The 23,032-nt window shown below is 35.3% G+C and overlaps 1 protein-coding gene across 2 annotated transcripts; it reads right to left on the bottom strand.

Moving 5' to 3' along the window:
- Positions 1-1,331: 1,331 nt before the first annotated feature.
- On the bottom strand, positions 1,332-21,909 carry LOC131150839 (eukaryotic initiation factor 4A-8-like). Of its 2 annotated transcripts, XM_058101841.1 has the most exons (7): positions 21,527-21,909; positions 21,350-21,415; positions 21,072-21,186; positions 3,581-3,629; positions 3,295-3,401; positions 2,502-2,932; positions 1,332-2,304 (listed from the first exon to the last, which is right to left on the bottom strand). In XM_058101841.1, exons 1-7 carry the CDS (start codon positions 21,656-21,658, stop codon positions 1,645-1,647), a joined length of 1,560 nt encoding a protein of 519 aa, XP_057957824.1. In that variant the 5' UTR covers positions 21,659-21,909; the 3' UTR covers positions 1,332-1,644. The 2 variants fall into 2 exon arrangements, with proteins under 2 accessions (XP_057957824.1, XP_057957825.1); XM_058101842.1 differs by lacking the exons at positions 21,350-21,415; positions 21,527-21,909 and having other exon boundaries at positions 3,581-3,836; positions 21,072-21,188.
- Positions 21,910-23,032: the final 1,123 nt, after the last annotated feature.

Here is a 23,032-nt window from a genome sequence, read left to right as displayed (position 1 = left end):
TTGAAAAAAATTTGTAATACTTTTCTAGTGATGCATAGCATTTTTTTTTTTCCATTAGTGAAAATATGGAGTAATAAATCCTATTGTTTAGTGCATATTATGTTTATTGTGATTAGTTTGTGTGAACAAACTCATATCGTATAAGGGTTAGTAATTAAGTTAGCTAATTCACATGTTTGAGTCGGTGTACTTAAGAATTCTTTTATTTCTTATGCTTTTAAAGTCAATGCCATAGAGTCGTCAATCTTTTTAATATATTGATGTTAAAAGCTTTAGCTCTTGAATTTATTGGGTTTGGACCTCTACATTTTTTTCAACATTTTTGGGGTCTCAAATTTTTTATTTTCAAATTGATCAATAATTCATCCTGAGTCATTATCAATTTGAATCATCCCTAATTAATTCAAAATAATCATTTCAAAACTAAACATACATTCAAGAAAAATTCAACTCGTGATAATTCATAGAAAGAATAACCAATCAACAAGCAACCTCACCATAGAAAATGCAAGAACATAAAGCTTGATTTTGATTTTCAAAGAAAAGAGGTAGAGAAATTTGTTTCACATAAAAAGTGAACCTCAACCATGCACAATGCATTATTAATTTTTGTCATAATGTCATCCTATGTAAAAAATAAACAAAAAAAAACCCACATGACTCATGTCGTGTGAAAAGGTTCAATTATTTGTGCCCCAAAGAAGAATTGCACTTGAACATTCCTGCAGAGTAGCCCTTTTCATGCTCCATATTGATTGTGGAGTTTTGGTCCATGTTTGGATGTGTGCAACCACAAATGCACAACATGCATGCCTCATCATTTCTTCCAAGAACAAACAAACGAATAAAAGAGGTAGCAATGACCCAATGGAATGCCATGAGCCCCATCAAGCTGAGAACTCAAGTTAATATAATGTGATGGGAATTGAAATGGTAAAGGACAAATCCAGTTGGGATGACTCAAATTAAGCATTGCATTGGCACGCCAAAATGGGTCCCTCCACGGGGACAATTCACTTTGTAGCAACTGAAATCAGCGCTCTCTTTCCCTCCTTTCTCCTCTTGTCATTCTCCTTCCTTAATAGGAGAAAGGGCAAAAACAACAAAAGAGGAAAGAGGAGAAAAAGGCAAGGAAGGTCCCAAACACACCCCTGTTCATTTGTCCTTCCTTGTCTTCTCCCACAGAGGAAAGGGGAAATACAAAGATGAAGACGAGTAAAGCAAAAACATGGATTCCCCACTTGCCTTGCCTTCCCTTCTACTCTACTCCTTTCTCAAGAAGGAAAAGGCATAAAATGAGAGAAACGTGAGTAAGTAAATAGAAAGAAGAGTTGACAGCCCAACCTCATGTACATTCTGTGTAAAACCAGTGGTTAAAAAGTAAAATATCAATGAAGCCAATAGTAGAGGAAGCTTGACAGACTAAACAAATCATTTTAAAGCTACAATCCAAACTAGATCACAATAACCGATGTCTCAAACTTTCAAAGTTTTTAAAGACAACGTGGAGTGCAAAAAACAGGCACGCTCCGTGGATACCTATTGCAGCTGCAGTGAGCAAAAGACCCATGTCTTCCAATACTAAAGTCAGCTGAATCCAGGCATAAATGATATGTGAAAGTCAACTACCTAAAGAAAACACCATTACCTCTCCAAATGAGAACTGCATTGAAGAAGACCAGCAACATTCAATGACAACTCCTCAATTACAAAATTATAAAATTTCTGGATATTAATCAGCATGCTCTCATCGTCACTGGTCACAAAATTGATGGCAACACCCTTTCTTCCAAACCGTCCACTACGTCCAATTCGGTGAAGGTAGTTGTCAGGTCGAATTGGAAGATCATAGTTTATCACGAGAGAAACCTGCTGAAGATCAATACCACGGGCCAAGAGATCAGTAGTAATGAGCACACGAGATGAACCAGACTTGAATTCTTGCATGATGACATCTCTCGCGTTCTGGTTCATATCTTCATGGATGGCAGAGACAGTGCAATCACGAGTGCGTATCTGGTCTTTTAGCCAATCAACCTTGCGCCGAGTGTTTGCAAAGATGATACTATGGTTAGCAGATAAAATCTCATAGAGATCACAAAGTGTCTCAAACTTGCATTCCTCTTTTTTGACATTGACATGAAATTGCTTTATATTCTCAAGGATGAGCTCGTCATGCTTAACCAAAATCCTCACAGGTCTGTTCATAAAATTTTTTGTTAACTCAAGGGCCTCAGGTGGCATTGTGGCAGAGAATACCCCAACCTGAACCTTTGATGGCAGTAACTGGGCAATATCATCGACCTGATAGAAATAAGCTTGAGTTAAAGCAAGAAATGCACTTATGCAAACAAACATGTGTTCCATGTAGAGAAACTAAGCTGACAAAAAATTCAGCATATAAGCACACAAAATGCACAAAGCACATCTTGCACCCTCAAAGCAACATTCATAACTAGGGGGCAGAACATGCAAAATATATGTCCTAGGGACAGAAGTACCTGACGCTTGAAGCCTCTTGAAAGCAATTCATCTGCTTCATCCAACACAAACATCCTAATGTGCACAGAACTAAGTGATCGTCTTCGCAACATGTCAAACACACGACCAGGAGTACCAACAACAACATGAATCCCACTTGACAGAATGCGTTTATCTTCATGGACACTGGTGCCACCTACACAAGCGTGAACTTGCACGCCAAAATAAGAACCTAGTGCTCGCATTACTTTCTCAATTTGTTGTACAAGATCTCGAGTGGGTGCAAGAACTAATGCCTGGCATTCGAACATCCCATAATCAAGTTGCTGCAATATACCGGAGCAGAATATCGCTGTTTTTCCAGTACCAGATTGTGCCTGTTGAATTAAATCAAGTCCCTTACAGAAAGGAACAATCCCCCTTTGCTGAACTGCAGAAGGCTTCACAAAACCTTCAAAAAATTGCACCCAATTGTCAACTCTCTATTTTCACCCAAGGTGGCATAGATTCGCAGGATAGAGGATAGTGATTCATGATGCTGCAAAGCATAAAGCTAGCTCACCTTGAAATGCTCTACACATGTAATAAGCACCCATCTAAATCGAAAAACAAACTAAAATACCCTAATTGACTTGCACAAAAACCCCAATGTGCTCAATAAAGGTGTTGCACTAGAAAAATTCCTCATCAGCTTATCAAGATCATCTAGGTGTGACCCAAAATAAGGCAAGGAAACGAAAGCTGCAGACTGCAGTGCCACATCATGAATCACCACCATGAGAAATTTAAAAGTTGGACAATAATGTGATCTACCATATGCATATATGCCCCTCAGGAGATTCTCCTGCAATCCCATAGAATCAAAACTGTCATAAATGTCATCATATGTGGTGAAATATTCTTGTCCACCAGCTGAGAGTCTGATTCAACAAAACGAGCACAAGCATTGTGAGTGAGTCTGATTCAACAAAGCAAGCACAAGCATTGTGAGTGGAATGCTGAAGCAAGAATGATTGTTAACAAAAAAATTGTGAGGGAAGTAGAAATGCATGTTATTGTCCATGCAACTGCAGTATATAAATAGGAAAAAAAAACTCACAACTCATTCAGTCTCGCATCATATTGACAAGCATCAAATTGGGATCCCTCTGGTGCCAAATCAGCCATGACCATGAACAGGAAACACACATATTACTCATAAATATATTTTGACTGAAGAAAATTCACTTGAAAAAGGGACAAACCACAGTGATTATTGCTACACTATTGAACCAGAGGCAGATCACATTAAGAAGTTGTTTGTTTTGCAAAATCCAGGATAGCCTCTCCACATCACATTCTTGGGAATTTGATTTCTGAGGATTCAATTATCAGAAATCCAAAATAGGCGCATTGGTTCATGTGAGAATATGTTCAAGATTCCATAGTATTAACATTTACATGTTTGAAATGCAAAACAGACTTGGGAATTTGACAATAATTTGAGAAAGCACTTCTGTTTAACAAGTAAACTTCAAACATAACCAATTCCTTTTCTAATCATTCCCATCATGTTGGCTGGTTCTGAAATGCTCAAAATTGGTATATAATACTATTAAGATCACATTAGGTTGCAACTTGCAAGTGAAAAAAATGTCTTGTAAACACTTGCAATTATTGACGGTTGTATTGCAAACAGATAAATGACTAGCTCAAAGAGATAAAAGAAATGTAGAGAACAAGTCTTCTTTGTTGCTAACATCCACCATGCATAATACGATAACACCACAATTTGAGGGAATTGAACACTACAATTTAGAAAACAATACACACCAACTATAAGGTGCATAAATTGAGGAAACTCATACAAGAACAAAGTCAAGCAAGCACAAGCTATGTTACTCCATAAGTTCCCCATTATTAAGAAAAATGATCTTTTTAGTGCCAATATAGTTACAATAGGACGCTACACCTTCAGAACTTCATTGTGACCCCCAACTATGATTTTTAATCTGGAATCCTAAAATTACCCCTTTGCATTAATAAAATTGTACATTATTGTTGTCTCTTTGCAAGCAAGCATATTTCTTGACTTTATAGTGATCTCTTTGGATGGTTTAATCAATGAAATGATCCAAATTTGCAGTCTGCCTCAGTTGGAGGGCATTACACTGCATATCAATAGTTCTCTAGCAACTAAAAAATTCAATAAGAATACCTCTTGGAGCCAGCATAAAAAGCATTTAGTTGTGGGAAGCATTTTCCATATTCTTTTTCAAGTTTTGACTTTTGATTTCCATTTCCAAACTTCCCTTTTCTACCAAAAAATCAGAAAACATAGAAAATGCATTCAGTATTTAAAATGAATGATTGTTTTTTCCACACAATTAGCACCAAGTAAGCATATTTCTTGACTTCATAGTGATCTCTAGATAGTCTAATCGAGGAAACGATCCAACTTTGCAGTTTGCCTTGATTGGAGGGCATTACACTGCATATCAGTTCTCTAAAAAACTAAAAACGTCAGTAAGAATACCTCTTGAGCCACCATATAGAGTTTGTTAAGGAGGAAGAATTTTCCATTTTCTTTTTGAAGTTTGACTCTTGATTTCTATTTTCAAATTCTCTTTTTGGATAAAATCAGAAAACAAAGAAATTGCATTTAGTATTTAAAATGAAAGATTGTTTCTTTTTTTTTTTCAAACAAATTATACAAAGGTTTGTTGATGGGTGCAACTGTGGATTGTGTGTGGAAATAATGTGCAGTGGTTGCAGGTGATGATTTTGGGTGGCAGTGATGTGTGGCAATGGCAGTGGCAGGTGGTAAGGGTCGCAGTCAAGTATGATGGTGATGGGTTGCAGGAGGCATCAAGCAATGATGGTGGCACGAGCAACTGCGGATGGTGTATGGCAACAGCGGAAGGCAGGGGACGGTAATATGTTGTGGTGGCAGATAGTGGTAATGGGCAATGATGAGTGGCCGTGGTGGGTGATAGCAAAAGGCTGCAGCAGTGAGTGGGGGTAGAGGGTAGCAGTGAGTGGTATGGTGGGTGGCATTGATTCCCTGGTAGAAGATGCAGTGGTGGAAAAATTCTATGGAACATTAAAAAGATGTTTAGCAAGGTATTTATAAATGTTAAAAAGTGGGGAACTGCTTTTCCAATTTTCATTTGCAAAAGATTTTCTGTTACTGAACACATGCTAAACTACCTAACCTAAACATTTAATTTTGTGATAGTGGATTGCTGATTTTTGGAGCACGCAGAAAATTTTCAGTGCAGATTGACAATACAGTTTGGCTCCAGGTTCACAGCTTATCAAATATATATATATATCTTTAGAAAACATATGGAAAGAAAAGGAGATTGGGTCTGAGATTTGACACCAAAGCATAAAGGAGCCATAAATCAATGAGGGATCAAAGCACAAGAAACAATTTTTCATTCAAAAATTGAGAAGGCAGCGATGAATAAAATATTCGTCAAACAAAAGTATGCCAAACTTGGTTACTGGTGGTGTTTGTGAGCTGTGAATGATTAGACTGAACCTGATTCCTGCATTTTGTGAGTGGGAGCGAAGGATAGCCAGGTGAGTTTAAATCCCGCCATGTCATTGCTATGAACAAATGAAACATGGAAATTTGCCAAACACAACTTATGGGATAAAAACTAGAATATGCATGACCATACAGTACCAATGTCAATGTTTCGCAAAAACTTGAAAACTAGTATGTTCTCTTCTTTAAAAAGAATTCATGAATATTATTGCTAAGACAAGACTCACTAAACCAACCCAAGTGTAAAACAAGATGTAAGCATTCACAAAATTGAGGTTCACATAGATAAATAAAGGAAAGAGGTGAGAACTAAATACAATGGTACGCCAAATCCTATGCAGTGTTTGGGAACACAATTTGGAACCTTGGATTTGGAAATTGGAAATGTACAGTTTTGGACAAATTTTGCCAAAATGCACACTATTCCAATTCGAAGGCTCAAAATCGATATTCCAACTGCAATGTTAATGTGATTAAAAATGATAGTATTAGCAGTAGCAATGATGGCAGCAGTAACAGTTGCAGTACAACTAATGATACAGAATACACTTTGGTTAGAGTACCATCCTAGGAGAAAACAGAACTCTAACAATAAGGCCCAGAACAAAATAAACCAAGGCAAGTAGAAAATACATGGATGCCTACGAATTTACGAAAGGATGGCCCTAGATAGGTTGAAAAGTCCAAATACTAAAATTTTGTACAGCTAAATTTAATGGAGAACAAACATGACGTGGAAAGCCCCAGCATGCCTTACATTCCTAATTCTCTCATAGGATTACCAAACTACCCAACTCTTCATACAACTAGTACAATTTGCAAAAACACATACCATACCAAAACAGAATGTAAAATCAACCTCTCAGTCTATAATAATAGAAGTGGAAAATATCAGCAGCGTCGATAAGACAAAAAGAAGTGAAACTGAACATAATAATTTAAGCATTATCATGTTTATTTTAAAAACTCAATCTGACTAGATTTTATGACCCTCTACAGTTCTACTCGATTAAGAGGCCAAAAAAAAAAGACTTAAATTAGCTCAAGCCCCAGCCAAAAAAAACCTAGCACCCAGGTGGTTACACTATATTACAGACCAAGAGCTACTCAAGTGAACAGAAACATAGAATGATATAAACAAGTTGATGTGGGACAGCATCAGAAACAGAAACAAAGAGAGACAATTGACAGAAATAGAAAGAGAAGAAGAGAAGAAGAAAGAGAAAAGGGAGAAGAAGAGAGAAATTGATGCAGGACAGAACAAGAAGAAGAAGACGAAGAAAAGATGATGGAAGAAGGAAGAAGAGAAGAGGTAGACGCTGCACAAGAGAGAAGGAAACAGAAAACCAGCTCTGAATTCTAATGGGATAACTGTAATACATAAGAACAAAGCACTTATACACCCAATATTACAACTATGGCAAACAATTACAAAATAATCCTGAAGTACTTAAAATACACAAAATAACCCTAAATTAACTAAATTTCTAAAATTTATGAAATTATTAATTTAAAACAAAATTCCTAATCTTTAAGTCTTAAAGTGAAATATGATCACTAAAAATTATCCACAAGTCATCCTCTATTACCAGTGCTTTGGTACCAATGTCGCTTCTATAACACACTAAGGGTCCGTTTAGTTTTGGAAAACATTTTCCATATTTCAATTTCGGTTTTCCTATTATAAAAATTATAGTTTATTTTTTAATTTTTCAAGACTTGCATTAAAAAGGTAGAAAAAGAGTTTGTTTAAATGTGCAAACTATTTTTCATTTTTAACTTTTAGTTTCAAAATCACAAAAAAGACAACTTGTTTTCCAATTTTCCAAAATTTATAGAAGGTAATATTTGGAATCATGGATTTTGGGACTTGAATTTGAATTTGTGTTGATTTACAAGAAACTCTATACATAATCCACACAAATTAAAATTCAAGATCCGAATTCCATGCTCCCATATGCAAAGTAAGAGTTAGAAACCTAGAAAATAATGAAAAAATATTTTCCAACTTCTCTATATAAATCTGGTGTTGATGGTTATCCTATGCATTTAGCATTGTTAGTGTTTGAGTGTTATGTTAACAAGTGAGACTGAAAACAGAATAGAATTTCTGTATTTCTTGAATAATTTTGCACAAATCAATACACAATACTTATAATACAATTGGAAAATCTAAATATGGAAACAATCTCCTAAAAGAATCTTTGTCAATAATATACAATCCTCTACATATATACTTCCCTAAATTACTCCAAGATGCTCGAGATTTCTACACTCCCCCTCAAGTTGGATTATAGATATTGATCATATCCAACTTGTAGATGAAATCATCAAAGCTCAGTCGAGCTAACCCTTTGGTAAAGATGTCTGCAATTTGTTCCTTGGTAGGTACATAAGTCATACAGATGGTTCCTTTTTCAACCTTCTCTTTGATAAAATGCCGGTCCACTTCTACATGTTTAGTTCTGTCATGTTGAATTGGATTGAGAGAGATACTGATGGTTGCTTTGTTGTCACAATAGAGTTTGATAGGGAATTTTACCGGGATCTGTAATTCTTCCAAGAGTTTTTGTAACCACAATCCTTCACATATCCCTTGTGCAACTGCCCTGAATTCAGCTTCAGCACTATTTCGAGCCACTACATTCTGTTTTTTGCTCCTAGAAGTTACCAAATTTCCCCATACAAAGGTGCAAAATCTAGTGGAAGACCTTATATCTTCCGCTGATCTTGCCTAATTCGCATCTGTGAAAATTTCTACTTCCTTGCTTTCACATTTCTTGCAGAGTCCTTTGCCTAGAGAGCACTTAAGGTACCTGAGGATCTTGTACACAACATCTAGGTGAGTCTTTTTCGGTGAATGCATGTGTTGGTTTACCACACTTACCGCAAATGCAATGTCGGGTTTGGTATGTGATAGATAGATTAGTTTACCAACCAATCTCTGATACCTCTCATTTTCAACTAGTATTCAACAGTCTTTGACCCTCTTTACTGCTTCAATCGGAGTTTCACTAGGTTTGCATCCAAGCATGTCAGTTTCGATTAGGAGATCAAGGATATACTTTCACTGAGAGACACTGATACCCTTTTTTGATCTAGAAACTTCCATTCCCAAGAAGTACCGCATTTGTCCCAGATCTTTAACTTCAATCTCAATAGCTAGGACTTTCTTCAATCTTTTCATCTCCACTGTATCATCTCCAGTTAGGATTATATCATCAACATACACTATCAAAATTGTTTTCTTACCACTTTCAGACTGTTGGAAGAACATAGTGTGATCTGATTGCCCTTGTTGATATCCTTGGTTCTTTATCACCTTCGCAAATCTGTCGAACCATGCTCTGGGAGAATGCTTGAGTCCCTTCTTGAGTTTACATACTTTGTTTTCTTCACCTTTCTTATTGAAACCTGGTGGTATCATCATGTAGACTTCTTTTTCTAACTCGCCATTTAGAAATGCATTCTTAATGTCGAGTTGCAGTAGTGACCAATCTAAGTTAGCTACTAAGGGCAGGAGGACCCGAACTACATTCAATTTTGCCACTGGTGCAAATGTCTCTGTGTAGTCAATACCATAGGTCTCTGTAAACCGTTTTGCAACAAGTCGGGCTTTATACCGTTCAACTATCCCATCAACTCTATATTTCACTGTGAAGACCCATTTGCAGCCTACTGGCTTCTTCTCTCTTGGAAAATTCATAACATCCCATGTTCCATTTTTTTCCAGGGCCCACATTTCCTCTATGACAGCTTCCCTCCATTCAGGAATTTCCAAGGTTTCCTGGATATTATTTTGAATTTTTATCCTGTCAAGGTTAGAGGTAAAAGCATGATACCCTGTAGACAGACTTTTATAAGACATGTATTTTGACCAAGGATATAGAGTACATGACCTAGTTTGTTTTCTGACTGGAATGGGAAAATTGATGTCATCAGGTGCAGACTTATCAGAAGGAAGCTCATGGCCATCTATTACATGGTTGAGATTGGGTGTGGACTCATGGTTGCTCGGACCTATCACCGGTTCCAACTCTCTTGGCGCCTCAGGTATGAGATTCTCCTTGTTCTTTGTTTTTGGTTTTCCTTGTTATTTTGGTTTTCTGCATCTCCCCCTTAGTTTAAGTGATATTTTGCACATGCTAGGTTAGGAAATGATGCAATGGCAGACTCATCAACAGAGAAATGAAAGAACCAATCTACATTCCACTTCTCCCCTTGAAGAGAGGGCTTTTGGAAATAAGGAGTGGTTTCAAAGAACTTGACATCAAGGCTAACAAACAATTTTTTTTGTGACAGGATCATAACATTTGTAGCCTTTCTGAGTAGGAGAGTAACCAATAAAAACGCACTTAATGGCACGAGGTTCCAATTTATCTCGGTTGTGAGCATGAACATGAACAAATGCAGTACATCCAAAAATTTTCAGAGAGAGATTAGAGTGGAATCGAGAGTTGAGAAATCATTCTTGGAGTTTCTGGAGAGGAGTGGCAAAATAAAGAACCCGACTAGGCATTCGATTAATGAGATGTGTAGCTGTTAAATTGGCATCGCCCCAAAATTATTTTTTTATGTTTGTAGTGAATGTCAATGCCCGACCTACTACAAGAATATGCCTATTTTTACGTTCAGCAACCCCATTTTGTTAAGGGGTATCCACACAGGAACTTTGATGAACAATTTCATTTTCTTGAAGATAATGTCCCAAGATATCATTGAAATATTCCGTACCATTACGTAAAATTTGAATGTGAGTTTGGAATTGTGTTTGAATCATTGAGTGGAAACTAACGAAAATAGAACGGACTTCAGTTTTATCTTTTAGCAAGTAAACCCAACAAATATGAGTATGATCAATAAAAGTAACAAACCATTTCATGTAAGTGCGATTAACAGAGTGTGAGGGCCCCCATAAATCACTGTGAATCATAGTAAACGGTCTGGTTGGTTTGTATGCGGACTTTGGAAAGGAATTACGTTGGTATTTTGCAAGTTCACAAATCTCACACTGAAAATTAGTAGACGTTTTATTTGAACAAATGGAAGGAAATAAATGTCTTAAATATTGAAAATTTGGATGACCCATCCTAGAAAGCCATAACAAAATTTCACTATCCCTAAAAACAGATGCGGAATCACAAATAGCAGTTTTACATTGTTCACTCGTATTTGCCTCCTTAAAGTAGTAGAATCCCTCACACTGTCAATCGTCTTCCCCAATGATAGGTCCTGGAAAACACAGTGAGAGGAAATGAATTTAGCAGAACAATTGGAATCTTTTGTCAACTGGCTAATGGATAACAAATTGCAAGACAACTTAGGGACATGTAGGACATATTTTAGAATTATAGAACAGAGATTCGGATACTCCCTTTGCCCGCAACAGATGAGAGTGATCCATCTGCAATTTTAACTTTCAAATTTCCAGCACATGGTGAATAGGATGAGAACAGATGATAAGAATCAGTCATATGATCAGAGGCACCAGAATCTATTATCCATGGTGATTTGTAATGAGATATAGTATTTAAGGCTGTCAAAAAATTACCTTGGTGGGCTAAAGAATCCGAGGGAATACTGGTGGAAGACTGACCCGATGCTTGAATGGTAGAGAACATTTAATAGAGTTGCTCCAACTACTCTGGACTGAATGCGCCACTTGGAGTGGTATTGTTATTTTTCTCACCTTGTGATTTCTCAGCTGGATTATCAATACAGCTTGATAGCCACGATTTTTCTGATTCTATCTTGGCTTCCAATTTGCAAGCTTCCCACGTATTTCCCAACAAGTATCTTTTGAATGGCCCGACTTGCAGTAGTACTCACACCAGGGTCTCCCTTTATGTGTCTTTTGGCCTGTACCCGCAGGAGTTCTCGAGATTAGGGCCGACATCTCAAGTCCATTATTATCGGTCGGTGCCTTCAGCATAACATTGTGACGACTTTCCTCACGCCTCACTTCTGCGAAGACTTCTCAAGTCGAAGGAAGAGGGTGTCGGACGAGGATCCTTCCTCGCACATCATCCAGGTCGCGGTGGAGTCCGGCCAAGAACTCAAAGACTCGTTCATTCTTGAGTCTCTTCTTGTAGCGCATACTGTCTCCAGGGCATTCCCAATCTTCCTCAACGCTCAGGTCAAGCTCTTGCCAGAGATTTGTAATCTCCATGAAGTAGTCGGTGACGTCTCTCTCTCCTTGCCTCATCTGCCACAATCGAGTCTTTATCTCGAAGATCTGGGAATAAGTTTCGACATCGGAGTATGTCTCCCGAACAACATCCTAGACATCCTTCGCCGTCATTAAGAATAGGTTGGTCTTGCCGATTGAAGGCTTCATGGAGTTTATCAGCCACACAATCACCATGGAATTCTCGGACTTACATTTTTGCAGAGTTGCAACGTCAGTTGAGGCGGGCTTCTTCCTCTTGCCGATAAGGTATGCTAACCTTCCTTCGCCTTCAATCACAAGTTTGATGGACTGAGCCCATTCACGGAAATTTTTTTCGTTCAGTCTCTCCATCATGAGTGGAAAGGACGAGTTGTCTAGCCCATTCAAACCCACGATGGAGGTGGCATTAGTCTCACCGTCAAGGGCTTTAGAGGTGCTCGACCCTCTGCTGTTGACGGCGCCATCGGCTATTGCTAACTAAGGTTTAGAAACCCTAGCTCTAACAAATTTATACAAATCAATACACAATATTTATAATACAATCGGAAAATCTAAATATGGAAACAATCTCTTGAAAAAATCTTTCTCAATAATATACAATCCTCTACATATATACTTCCCTAAATTACTCCAAGATACTCTGGATTTCTACAGAGACTTAGATAGGGTATCATGGTCATTGGTATGTACTTTGACATATATTATAAATAAAAGGAGAGATCTATCATTGTGATTAGGTCTTCCATTTTACCCATTATTCAAGATGGTATTGGAGCATGATCTAAACCTAAACTTTCACAGCCACCATCCAAGCCAAAGCCCAAAACCCTAAATCTGCTGCATGTCTACCTGCATAAAAGAATTTCCAACAACACTATAGCCCTAAAAAAATAGCCAGCAGCTCCTGGAAGCCAGAGCAGTCGCTGGAAAATTCCTGGGCAAAATTGCCAGTTCAGGAACACAAAATCCAAATAGATTTTGCAAAAAAAAACACCATAGTCATCCACAGACACTGCCGATCTGCCCCCACTGAAATCTCATCTCCAGAAGCTTCACCATGCGCCCTCACGCACCGGTCAAAGGCTGCTAGGGACAACCTCATGTGCCGACGCGTGAAGCCAATTTCAGGCATGTTTCTGGCCTGAATTCTTCCAGCAGGGCTCAAATCCTTCTATAAACATATTATTGAAGTTTTTCATGATTTTTTGGTCCAAAGATCTCACCTTTTTTAGTTGCTTATTTATGACATCTGAGGAATGATTGTTTGATGCTTCTTGAAGTTGTTTGTCAATATTTATTGAGTTTATTGAGCCCAAAACAGTGGTATTTGATGTGTTTTTGATTTGTGTGCTGTGGGCTTGTGGTTTGCATCAATTGTCGAAGGTTGTGTTTGTTGGGATCAAGTAGGTGAATTTGAAAAACATGTTGCCCACTGTGTAATTTTTATTTGCTGCTCTATTAAGGTTGTATTTGTGTTGGGATGGAGTTCCCAAATCCCAAAAGTGTCTCCATCATCAATTACTTGTTTGAGTGAACAGTGTACTATGGCTATTTCAGAGGGAGGGTATTCAAAGTTCCTACAGTATCAGGCATCCCAACAAGCATGTCGTCACATTGCATCTTTTGCTTAGAAAAGTAATCATACTGTCTGTATGTCATCTAGTACCTCTCCTACTAGTCCCCAAGTTATTGATTCTACTGCTATTGACCATATGAGAGGTGTCACCAAATTCTTTTCTACTCTAGTATTCTACAATTCTACCTCAAGTTACCCTTGTTGATGGGTCCACTACTGCTGCTAAGGGAACAAGAAAAGTAAATCCCACTTCCTCCATCTCTCTTTCTTTTGTTCTCTACATTCCTAAATCCCCCTCTACTCTCATATCTGTTAGTAAAATTAAGAAGTCACTAAATTACTATGTATCCTTTTTTCCTGATTATGTTCATATTCAAGATCTGAAAAAGCGGAAGATGATTGGCACAAGACGCGAGGCTGGTGGGCTTTACTACTTTGAATCGCTCTCTTCTCCTATTGCCTATAGTGTTGCTACCACACCACATCAAATCCACTGTTGCCATGGTCATCCATCATTGGACAAGTTAAAACAACTAGTTCCTACTTTGAGTTTTGTGTCTAAGCTTGACTGTGAATCTTGTCAATTAGGAAAGCATCATCATGTTCCCTTTGCCTTTCAAGTCAATGAAAGAGTTGATAGCCCTATTATGTTAGTCCATTTCGATTTTTGGGGTCCTAGTCATGTCACATCAAAGTTGAGGTTTCGATACTTTGTCACTTTTGTCGAATGACTACACCAGAATGACTTGATTGTATTCAATGAAATATTGTCCTAAATTGTTTAATATCTTTTGTACCTTCTATTCTCAAATAAGGGCTCAATATGATATGCTAGTCCAGATACTTCGTAGTGATAGTGCTAAAGAGTACTTCAGTACTCAATTCATCACCTATACGACAAACTTTGGCATGATCCATCAGTCATCCTGTGTCCACACTCCACAACAAAATGGAGTTGCGGAGCAAAAAAGCAGACATATTCTTGAAGTCACTCGAACCCTTTTCTATCAAATGAATGTCCCCAAAATTTTTTTGAATGACATAGTGCTCATTGCTTGCTCTTTCATCAATAAGTCATCTTGTGTTTTGGTGGTAAAATCTCATATTCAATTATCTTTCTTAAGGCTCCATTGTTCTCCCTTCCTATTTGTATATTTGGTTGTGTGTCCTCCGCTCATTAGTTAAATCCAAGAAGGGATAAATTGGATCCTCCTACTATTAAATGTATTTTTCTAGGTTATTCCTATATTAAAAAAGAAAATCAATGTTATAGTCCCACCTTACATCAATTCTTTGTCTCTGCTGATGTCACCTTTTAGGGATTGTTTGGAACCACATATGCAAAAGTATTTTTCAAAAAAAGTGATGAATTTAATAAATGTTGATGATAAGTGTTGAAAGCTATAAGTAGTGTTTGGTTATACTTAAAATAAGTGGTGTTTGGATATTTTTAAACATATTTTGAATAAAAATATTACTTGATAATCATATAGCCGACCCCACCTAGTGGGACTTAAGGCTTGGTTTTATTGTTGTTGTTGAAATTTAAGTGATAATTATATTAACTCCTAATTAAAATTTAAATATTTTCTATTAAACTAAAATAATATAATATTATTTATTAATTAACAATAATCTTGCTACTAATGTATATTTATAACATATCATTATCACATTAATTTATGTTAAAAATAGTATTAATAACTAAATTAAAAATTTTAGTTTATTTAATGTTAGTTTAAATTTATAGATGGTTTTTTTATTCATTCCAAAATTTAATTATATTTCATTAATACTTAATAAGTTATAATGCATAATAAAATAAAAAATGGTCAATTTTTAATTAACAATTTAATTAATAATTATGTTAACTGTTATTTTTCATTAATATTTAGATATTTTTATTAAGTAAAAATAATATAATATTATTTTTTTATTAACAATAATTTTGTTCTTAATTTATATTTATAACATATGATTATCATATTAAATTATGTTAAAATGATATTATTAATTAAATTAGTATTGTTAATATTAATTTAAATTAATAGATGGTTCTTTTTCTTATTCCAAAATTGAAATATGTTCACTAATAAGTTGATTGATTTTATTTCGCCATTTTTGTGGTACTAATCTAGACTATCTAATCGGAGATAAATTGTATTGATAATGACCCCTTAACTAGTTTTTCCTTTGATTTGTTTCAGAATTTCGAAGTTTCTTATGTCTTAGATTGGAATTGGAATGAAATATTCCTTGTGTTCTAAAATAATCCTTTATTTCATTCTTAAGACAAAAAGATGTTCCATGATATTGAAGGACATATCTTAACTTATACAAGCTAATAACTTGGATTTGTGATAATTTGTAAAATACATATGCTTGTGACAAGGAGAAAAAGTCACAAAAAATCCGTGAATTCTTATTGCTAATATTATAAAGTGATTTTTTTATAGTTGAAATAAAGTGAATTGTAGTTTAGTTTGTTTTATCAATTCTTTCTTGATTTGCTTCATTATTGTAAATATATTTATTAATAATTTTTTTTATTGATTCAAAAAAAGTTGTGCATTGATATTGGGAATATCAATGATGAATAAAATAGTGATTTAAAAATTAAGCGAGCATTTCTTCTTTCTAATATCTGCCAAATCTTTCTTATAATATATAATAAAATAGTGTATGATTATCTTTTAATGTATTTTTTTAAATTATAAAATAGCCACTAAATTTTCTTACACTTACAAAATTGACCCCGCCTTTAAACAATGTCACTTTTAAGTGGCAAAAAAAAACTATCTTTGATTGCTTCTCAAAATTCACTTTCTCAAAAAAGTGGTTTTGAAAAAGTACTTTTTACAATAAATATTTGTTGTAGTATAAGTCAAACGCCACTTTTTTGAAAAAGTAGTTATTTTAAGTGATAAATGCTAGAAGCTGGCTTTAAATAACGGCCATGACCGTTATGTAATGCCGTTATGCAATGGTTTTTTGAGTTATCAATACCGTTACACACTGCAGAATTGGTGGGAAGAAAAATCACAGCTGTAGCGGCCGTTACGGACTGCAACCGTTACGTAAAGGCCGCTACATAACCGATACAGGACTGTTACATCAAAAAATTTATTTTATTTTTTATTTTTTCTTCTCACTTTTTCCCTCTCTTTCACAAATCATTCTCAATATACCATATGACGAGAGGGGGAAAGGATTATAATGAGGATAACAATGACACAAAATTTACTATTTCTTTAAATACTCACAAGAGATGCATTCATTAACAATTTGAAAACACTAACTTGTTAGGAAAATATTTTATTTTGACAATATTAGTAATGTGATATTTATGTTCTATATTTTTTAACTTTAACCTTCTTTCTTTTCTAGTTATTTTATATTTGTATTATTCGTATGTCGTATGTGTCTAATAGATTAATGGAGTGTATAATGTATTTTGTTTTATTAATTAATTTAGCACAAATAAGAATATATCACAAATAAGAACAATGAGAAGTATAAATATGTACACACACACACACACACACACACGTAATTTTTCTATCAATGGTGATTTAAAACAAATATAAACTTGTTGCCTTTACCAAATAACTTGGTTACTCGAACTAAAGGATCCAAAATACACAAACTCTTTCTAAGAAGGGCTAAAAGATTGCAACATGCAAGTACGCTAATATGCACAAGGTTGTGTGTGCTTCAAAAAAATTCACAGCTGTTACACCCGCTTCCTGTTATGTAACATTCACTACTCCTGCTTCCCGATACACCTGTTATCGTTACGTTACGCTACCCACTATTGCGATTTAAAACCATGGCTAGATGCACTTATTTTTTAAGTGCTCCCAAGCGGGGGCTTATGAGCCTGCACTGTACTATTCTGATTCCTTGAGTTCTTTGACCTCGATGAGTCTCTTCCTCTACCTAACCTTCCCAATCCTAACTTATTTCCTTTGTCCAACCTTCATGCATCCTCATCTAGTTTGAGTCCTTCTCATAGCTTGGATTGCCCCAATCTGCAAGTGTACACACAACAACTCAAGGGAGGAGAGCCTCCTCCAACTTCCACTTCTACGCCTCCAACTCCCTTGTTGGATGATCCTCTTCCCCAAGTGGTTGATCCTCTTATTGCTGTTCAAAAAGGTAATCACACTTGTACTCAACAACCAATCTCTAACCTTGTTTCTTATGATTTCTTGCCACCCTTATACTACTGTTTTCTTAGTACCCTGTCAGTCTATTTCTAAAGTCTTATCCCATTCTAAGTGGAGGAATGCAATGATAGAAAAGATGCATGCTCCATAGGATAGTGACACTTAGGACTTGGTATGTCTTCTTGCTGATAAGTCTATGGTTGGTTGTCGTTGGGTGTACACTGTGAATGTTAATCCAGATGGTTCCTTGGCTCGATTGCAGGTCTGCCTTGTTGCTAAGAGATATATTCAAGTTTATGGTGTGGACTATTCAGACATGCTCTCCCTTGTAGCCAAACTTGCTTCCGTACATTGCTTATCTCCTTAGCCATCACCAATTACTAGCCTCTACACCAAATAGACATGAAGAATGCTATCCTACATAGTGATCTTTAGTAGGAGATCTATATGGAGCAACCACTTGGGTTTGTAGCTTGGGGGAAGTAAGGCTTAGTGTGTCAGCTTAAGAAGAGTTTGGCCTTCAACGGTGTATAGTAGATCATTTTGTATTTTATCATCATACTCCATTTGCAAGGATTTTGCTTACTGTGTATATGGATGATATTATGGTTATTGGTGATGATGATCAAGGTATTTAGAGTCTAAAGCATTTCCTATAGACTAAGTTTTAGACGAAGGATTTGGATCCTTTGAAGTACTTCTTGGGTATAGAAATATCAAGATCTTTTACCAGAACCATCTTGTCACAAAGGAAGAATGTTATTAATCTTTTAGATGAGACTAGACTATTGGGATCCAAACCCGTTGATACACCTCTGGATCCTAACAATAAGCTAGTGCCAAATAGGGGTGATTTGTTGGCTTAACCGAGGACGTATTGGCGACTTGTTGGAAAGCTGAATTATCCCAAGGTCACTCAGCTAGATATATCTTTCACAACAAATGTTGTGAGTCAATTTCTTAATTCTCCAAGAATAAGTCATTGGGATATAGTAGTTTGCATCTTGAGATATCTCAAAGGTGCACCTGGGAGAGGTCTCTTATATCAAGATCAAGGTCACACTTATATTCAGAGATATATTGATGGAGATTGAGCAGGTCATCTTCTGATAGAAGATCCACAACCGGGTATGTATCCTTGTTGGTGAAAATTTGGTTTCTTGGAGGAGAAAGAAACAAATTGTGGTGGTCAGGTCAAGTGCTAAGTCAAAGCATAGGGTCATGGCTCACACTACATGTGAGCTTGTTTGGTTGAAGAACATATTGGAAGAATTGGGTTTCCACACTCTCAGTCTATGGAGCTAATGTGTGATTATCAAGTTGCCAATCATATTGCGTCCAACCTGGTTTTCCATGAGGAGAAAAAACAAATTGAAGTTGATTGCCACTCTGTTCGAGAGAAATTTGTGTAGAAGCTCATTACCACCACTCATGTGAAGTTTGATTTGTAGTTTGCTGATTTATTTACTAAATCCATGGGGGAAGCTCATGTTAAATTCATTTGTAACAAGCTAGGAGCATATGATGTTCCAACTTGAGGGGGACCGTTGATGGTTATCTTAGTCATTTAGCATTGTTTGTGTGCGAGTATTATGTTAACAAGTGAGAGTTAGTATAAGCATTATGGTCATTAGTATGTACTTTGACATATATTATAAATATAGAGAGAGACCTATCATTGTGATTAGGTCTTCCATTTTACCCAATTATTCAATATTTGGGAAATTGGAAAACAAGGTGGCATTTTTGTAACTATTTTAAAAAATTTAAAAATAAAAATAAAACTATTTCCACAAGAAAATAGTGCCAAAATTGTTTATTATTGTTCATTTATTTTATACAATTGCGGTAAAAATAAAGAATAAATAAAAAAATAGTCAGCCAATTTTTTTTTAATAATTTTTTGGAAAACTAAAATGAAAAATGAAAACTATTTTCCACAACTAAACGGGCCCATATGCTCCCTATAGAATTAGTACTTTAGATTTGAAATTCCATAAAAAATTATAGTTTTGTATTTTGGTTTGTCCAAATAAAAATTTATTATGAACAAACACTAGAATAAATGCAAAGCAAAATTAGATACATGAAATAGGAAAAAATAGAGTACAAATCCCAAGATTGACATGGTTCAACTTTGAAGCCTACGTAGAAGCTCAACTTTGAAGCCTATGTTTACAAGCGAAGGAGGAGAGAATTTTCACCATGAATCAAACAACTGTACAATGAATATCAAATCACATTACAAGTACATCTAATATTGTATAATTTATAATATTCAATAATGTATTTTGGGAAAGGAAAATGTATTTTGGAAAGGAAAGTCATTGATGCATAAATTTCATAAACTTTGAAAACTTACATATGTATCTGTTTATTTTTTTAAACACATCCTATATTTATTAGGTTCATCAGTAATAAAGGTTCAAGTGTGCCTATAAATAGAATTTTAGGCATTGGCACTTCATATGTTCTCATCACAGAAAGAGATTCCTTTGTGGAGCTTTGGACTCTTTCCATTTGTGTAGAATCAACGAGTCATATGATTCAACTAGGTTGTTATATCCACTATCCAAGGGAAACAAGTCGAGAGGAGTGCACCATTTCATAAGCTAAGCCTAAACTGCAAAGAGCATGAACCTCCCCAAAGATTTAGAGATTTTCAAGTCTCTATCTAATAGTGAATCGTGTTTGTATTTTGTTTATTTTTACATCTGTACTAAGTTCTCGACACACAAATTCTCAAAACCCCATCATCAAATACACCGAACCTTGAGCAAACAATGAAAAGTGTCAAACCCTATGAACATAATGTGTGTGTGTGTGTCTCTCTCTCTCTCTGTGGGTGTGCGACTCCATGACAGAAAACGAGTCATTGTATCGAGTTGTGCACATATTTGCAGGGCCTCCATCCCTGCACCCTGTGAAACCTCTACGCAGCTTCACTTTTGCCTGGAGGAACTCTTCAGTGAGCCTAAGGCATAAGAATTCAAGACATACTTAACAAAATCCAAGGTTGGGTGCTACAGAACGCAGCATAAGTTCTCATAAAAAATCAAATGTATAAAATTAAACCTGTCAAGAATCAACTCAAACACTACATTGACACACGTAACTGGTACATTTAGAATGGGCAGAAACCTGGCGTTTTCTCTACTGCTTTTTTCTTCTTGTGCTTCTCACCGCCTGCTTTAAATCGCCTACTTTTGTCAATCGAGCTAACATCATCAACATCACAATTGAAATTCCCCTTCACCTGCACCGCATAAATATATCAAGTTCCACGACTTCATGCTTCAAACGGATCAAAACAATAACAAAAATGCTTCCGTTTAACTCGAGATGCGCTCGAAAATACTCAACAAGGTCAACTAAACAGCTGCAAACAGAAATAGATAAATGGGAACTCAAATGCAAACCTCAGGACGACGGCAACGGCAATTTGAAACTTGAGATGACAACTTCGCATTCTCAACCTCCAATTCCTGTTTTTGAAATGCAAAGGAAACCCATGTAGAGTAACAATTTAAGGGAAAAATTGCTAGAGATTCTAGTGGGATTTGGGATTCAGTATATAATTACCACAGATCACAAACCTCGACTCTGTGACGAAGAAACTCAAGCTGGGATTTTAAGCTGATAATAAGACCTGCCTCTGCTGATTTTTGCTCGGAAGCGTTGATGGGGTCGGCACCATCGGATTGAGGAACATCCAACCCATTCGGCATGCTCGATTGTTTGGGATTATAATAATAATAATAATCTCCACTGTTCAAGCTTTTGATAGCAAACAGATTGAAGCTTCCTCTTCTTTACTGCATGCTCGCCTGTTCTCACCGAATGCCAAAGCCGCAGTTTTTCCCGCACATCGATCGCTTTTGGGTTTTGACATCAAGGTGTGTCGGAGAGCAGTGGCTTATATATTTCGTATTTCTAAGTGTCTGTTTGGATGTTTTGAAGAAAACATTCTTGAGAAAATGATTTACCTTTAAATTAAATTGTCCTATAATTGTCCATACAAATTTTTAAAAAGTCCCTATACATATTCCCGTAATTACCCATAAATATTTCAAAAAATAATCCTAATCACCCATAACTTTTCTAGAATAATATTATTTAAAATATATCTATTTTTTAAATAATTAATTTTTATTATAATTGTTACTGAAAAGCTGCGGATAACAAGCATTGCAACTAGTAATTTATTTAAAGAAAACATTATTGAAACAATGAATTTTTTTTTTATTACAATGTTATGGCAAATATAATAATTTATTTAATATACCAAAAATATAATATTATGAGAAATAAGCCTTTAATGAAACTAGTTTGAAAACATTCCCAACAAATTACAATATTTAAAAAAAAATAACCTAGATTTAACGATAAAAACATGAAAATCCCATGATTTTACTTACTTTTGAACATTTTTTTCTCCAAAATAAAATTTTAGTTTTTGTTACATAAAGTTAAAAAAATAAATAGCATTCACCAGGTAAATAACTTTTCCTAATTTTTGTCTAATCGAACATGACCTTAAATGAATAAAATACACATGTGTAGAGTTTTAAAAACTAATAAATGGAAATAAAAAATCTCAAGCAAACAAATCAAATCGATTTTGTTTTATTTAATTTTTTCTTATTTAAAAATATATAAAAAAAAAATCTTCACACAGACGTTGCTATGTTAAATCAAGTCTACTTGATTAAAAATTCAACCTAGTCAAAAGTAATAATCATAAGTAATGTTGGTAATGTTCTATAAAAATTTAAATATATTATATAACAGCTTAAATATTTTTGCAAATATTAAATTATATTTTTAGCATAAATTTATTTTTTAACATATGTTACTCATTTAAATAATTTTAAGCGTAAGCATGCACAATAAGCTGAATTTTATACGATATGAATAACAATAATTATATATTGATAATTTAATATTAACAAAACTCAATTATAACATTAACAAAACTTAATGACTATATATTATTTTGTTACTCATATTATAACATATCAATTATGTAAAAAATCATAATATTATTTTTAAAAATGAACTGAGACTTAAAAGATTAAAAGCTTGAATTTTAAAATATAAAA

This window comes from Malania oleifera, chromosome 3, assembly GCF_029873635.1.
Source record: "Malania oleifera isolate guangnan ecotype guangnan chromosome 3, ASM2987363v1, whole genome shotgun sequence".
In the NCBI taxonomy this organism is placed as follows: domain Eukaryota; kingdom Viridiplantae; phylum Streptophyta; class Magnoliopsida; order Santalales; family Ximeniaceae; genus Malania; species Malania oleifera.
The sequence above is the reverse complement of the archived record's forward strand: the minus strand, read 5'-3'. Positions and strand labels throughout refer to the sequence as shown.

Excerpts from the sequence above, each read along its gene's own strand:
- LOC131150839 (XM_058101841.1), bottom strand. The coding sequence starts at position 21,658 with ATGCCGAATGGGTTGGATGTTCCTCAATCCGATGGTGCCGACCCCATC. Across the intron at positions 21,416-21,526 it reads TTCTTCGTCACAGAGTCGAG|GAATTGGAGGTTGAGAATGC; the intron begins GTTTGTGATCTG and ends TTTCAAAAACAG. Across the intron at positions 2,933-3,294 it reads GAGGGGCATATATGCATATG|GTTTTGTGAAGCCTTCTGCA; the intron begins GTAGATCACATT and ends AATTTTTTGAAG.